Source organism: Sinocyclocheilus rhinocerous, unplaced genomic scaffold (assembly GCF_001515625.1).
Source record: "Sinocyclocheilus rhinocerous isolate Xijiao unplaced genomic scaffold, SAMN03320098_v1.1 scaffold40, whole genome shotgun sequence".
Classification (NCBI taxonomy): Eukaryota; Metazoa; Chordata; class Actinopteri; order Cypriniformes; family Cyprinidae; genus Sinocyclocheilus; species Sinocyclocheilus rhinocerous.
In genome coordinates, this window is record NW_015624837.1 from 510,919 (window position 1) to 514,420 (window position 3,502).

The following is a 3,502-nucleotide window of genomic DNA, read 5'->3' on the forward strand; positions in this document are numbered from 1 at the left end:
TCAGATGATCACTGTTGATTTGCTGATGGATGAATAGAGCTTTTTTCATCCCTCCTCTAGCTTTGAGCCCTACTGAGCTCTAAAATCCGCTTCCTCATGCGTTGCCTCTCTCTGAGGCACAGCGCCGGAGACAAACATCTGCCTTATTCTCCAGAGCCAAACCTCAGCTCTGTGCTGTTCATACTGAGACAGCAGTTGCCTCAGGGTTCTCACGACACACACACAAACACAGGGGAGAGGAGAGAGGCGTGAATGTAGAAGCACTTAGGAATGTGTTCTTGATCAAGGTCACTCATATAGGATGATCTTGTATTAATGGATGAATGTAATGAATCAAATGGCATATTTTGCCGTATAGATTTAGAGATGGCACATGGGTCTTTATTAACAGGGCCAAAAGCAATTTTATACTGAGTACTCTAGAATCATTCATACATGAAAATATCCATGCCATGATGCAGTTCAGAGGGGCTCTGTTTACATTACAATAGCCTCTATTGCTACACGGAGGAGTATAAGAGAGGAAAATGAAAATCTGTTCTAACCTGAAAAAGTCTGCAGTGAGCTCCAGCAGAGCTGCATTTGCAAATCACAGCACATAAATGCATATCAGAACAGCAGAAGTTAAATACAGACCAGCCACACTGGCACATCATAAACAGCAAGTAATATGAAAAACTGTGGGCGATTCAGCATTTATTCACCTTAATGCCTTTCTTGATTTTGTGGAATTTACTCTTTTCCATGCAATGACAATGAATAGGGATTGGAGCTTTGAAGCTTAAAAAAAGATGCAAAAGCACCATAAAATTATCTTAAAGGGGTCATATGATGCTTTTTTAAAGATCATTATTTGGTGTATTTTTAAAATGGTCCATATGACTCAGGTCCTATATTGCAAGTCTTATGAAGCCATACAATAGCCTTTTGTGACAAATAAACAAATTTAAGGTGTTGTTCACTGATAATCTTCCAGTCAGTGAGCTGGTAACTTCAGTCAGTGATTCAGTGAGTTGATCTGAACCAGAACTGAATCAGTCCATTCTGTAAACTGGATCAGCTGGTTTATCGAAATGAGTCAACTCAAAAGATTGAAATTATTCATCCTCTCATGAATGTGCCAATGAGAGCTAGAATGGCTCTCAAGATTTTTGGTAAATAACAACTTAGATTTTTTCACTTGCAAAGGTATTTTATGACTTAGTAGTCATAAAATACCTAGTACTCGTAGCCCTAGTACTCATTCTCTTTCATTATACATCAAAAAGTGTGCAGGATATTCTTTGAGGTACACTGTAAAAAAAAAAAAAAAAGTGTAGAGAAAATTTTCACTCAGAAATTGCTAGTAAATGTCACAAACAACATAAAGAAATGCCAAGTAACACATTGAATTACACATGAAATCCTTAAGTAGAAAAACTTAATATTTTCTTGTAAAAAATTACTCTAACAATCTTTACTTACAACTTTTAAAAAATAATTTTTACGGTATGAGGTTGGAGTGCGAAAGTAATGACTATTTATTTATTTGTGAACTGTTCCTTTTGTGTTTTTTCGCCTTTTAGAGTGTTTTTCTGCCTGCTGGCCATCATTGCACACACAAACCCACAGTGTGCACTTTATTCTGTCGAAATTATTCTTACCATGCACAGAAATATCAATTAGCTCACCACACCATCTCTCTCTCTCTCCCTCCCATCTGTCACACTCTTTTCCTCTCAAAAGGCTGTATACACACTCGAAAGTATATAGATGTGGCCTCAGGGTTAGACATGATCACAGCTGCTACTGGAAACTCCCAAATCAAGTCAGCCTGCCTGAGCTGCATAGCCCTTTAATAATTAGCAGGTGTGTGTCTGTGTGGATGTAATAAAGGCATAATTTAGTGCTTAATTCTGCTGCAGTCCAATACAGAGTATAGCTGACCGTTTGCCTCTTTCGCTCGCTTTATCTCTCCATTCAAGTGTGAAAGTGTGTGTGTGTGTGTGTGTGTGTTTTAATTTTGGGCAATCTAGCTCCCCTTTCCCTGCACCTTTAAGAGCGCGTGCCTTTTTTCGTAGCTGAAGGTCACTAATACGCACAAAAAGCTCTCAGCTCTGCGGTCCAATATAGCGCATGCGCAGTGCCTCGGGACTCATACACTGTCAGACTGCAATATGGCGAGAATGCCTGGCAGCGGGGACCACTGCTGTAAAGATGATGAACCGGACCCGATGGCGGGGGAACGGGAGAGAGACGGAGGCTCGGGCGAGGAAGAGGAGGAAGAGATTCAGGAGATCCAGATCACAGGGGAAGAGGGAGACGTGTCAGAAGAAGAAGCCGAGTTAGAGTGGGAGGTGTGCGGGGAGCCCGACAGCTGCGCCGCTGCCGTGGAAACGGGGGAAGCGGTCCTTATACGGAATACGGACCAGCTCGAGTCGGCGGCGGCGGGGGACCCGGTTTTCGCCGCTTTGGACTCGGGACCCGAGGGAGACATGCACCGCTCCAGGCTCAGCGAGAACACGCGCCTGGCCACCCGGTACGCGGTGCGAATCTTCCGGGAATACCTGACGGAGAAGGCGCAAAGTACGGACTTTGAGAGCATGGACAAGCACGCGCTCTGCAAAGTGCTGCGCTCGTTCTACTCGGAGGCGCGCTCCAAAAGCGGACAGCTGTACAGCAAGTCATCCCTCATCAGCATCCGGAGCTCGCTCAACCGCTACCTGAACGAGCCCCCCTTTTGCCGCACGCTGGACCTCACCAAGGACCCCGAGCTGCGCAGCGCCAACCTCGCGCTCGCCGCGGTCATACGCAAGCTGGAGGAGCAGGGCGCCGGCCCCGTGGTGCAGAAGCAAGCCATCACGCGCTCCGACCTGAGAAAACTCTACACATCGGCCGTGTTCAGCGCCAGCTCGCCGTTCGGACTGCTCAACAAAGTGTGGTTCGAGACTTGCATGTACTTCTGCACGAGGGGGCGGGAGAACCAGCGCGAGCTCGAGGAGGACTCTTTCGGGCTAGCCGTGGACGAGGACGGACGCAAGTTTGTGTATTTCAAAGCGCTCGGGCCGTACCACAAGTCACGTTCCGCCTCCTGGACGAAAAAAAGATCGGACACGGACGATGACAACCTTCCCCGCATGTACGAGACCGCCACGGAGTTTTGTCCCTACGCGAGCTTCGTAAAGTATCTCTCGAAGCGCAATCCTCTCTGCAAGGCTTTCTTCCAGCGCCCGCGGGATCACTGCAGCGAGACCGACACGACCTGGTACGAGAATAAAGCCATCGGCAAGAACCTGCTGGGCACGAGAATGCAGATGCTGTCGCGGGCCGCCAAACTGTCAAAGACCTACACCAACCACTGCATCGGCGCCGTCTCCATAGCAACGCTCAACGGCATTGCGGGCATCGGGTCAAAGTTAGCGCCTCTCCGCGTCTCTCCAGAAACGGTCAACGGAGGAACGCACCTGCAGCACGTGCTGCGCTGCGAGGCCGAGCTCGAGCTCAAACCGCAGAAGGTGATCAA

The 3,502-nt window shown here is 47.5% G+C and overlaps 1 protein-coding gene across 1 annotated transcript in view; it reads left to right on the top strand.

The window, feature by feature from the left end:
• The first annotated feature begins 2,133 nt into the window (after positions 1–2,133).
• Positions 2,134–3,502, top strand: part of LOC107746021 (uncharacterized) — a 16,564-nt gene continuing 15,195 nt past the window's right edge. Inside the window, exon 1 of the mRNA XM_016560068.1 lies at positions 2,134–3,494. Coding sequence (XP_016415554.1) covers positions 2,157–3,494 — 1,338 coding nt within the window. The 5' untranslated portion in view covers positions 2,134–2,156. The remainder of the gene's footprint in view (positions 3,495–3,502) is intronic.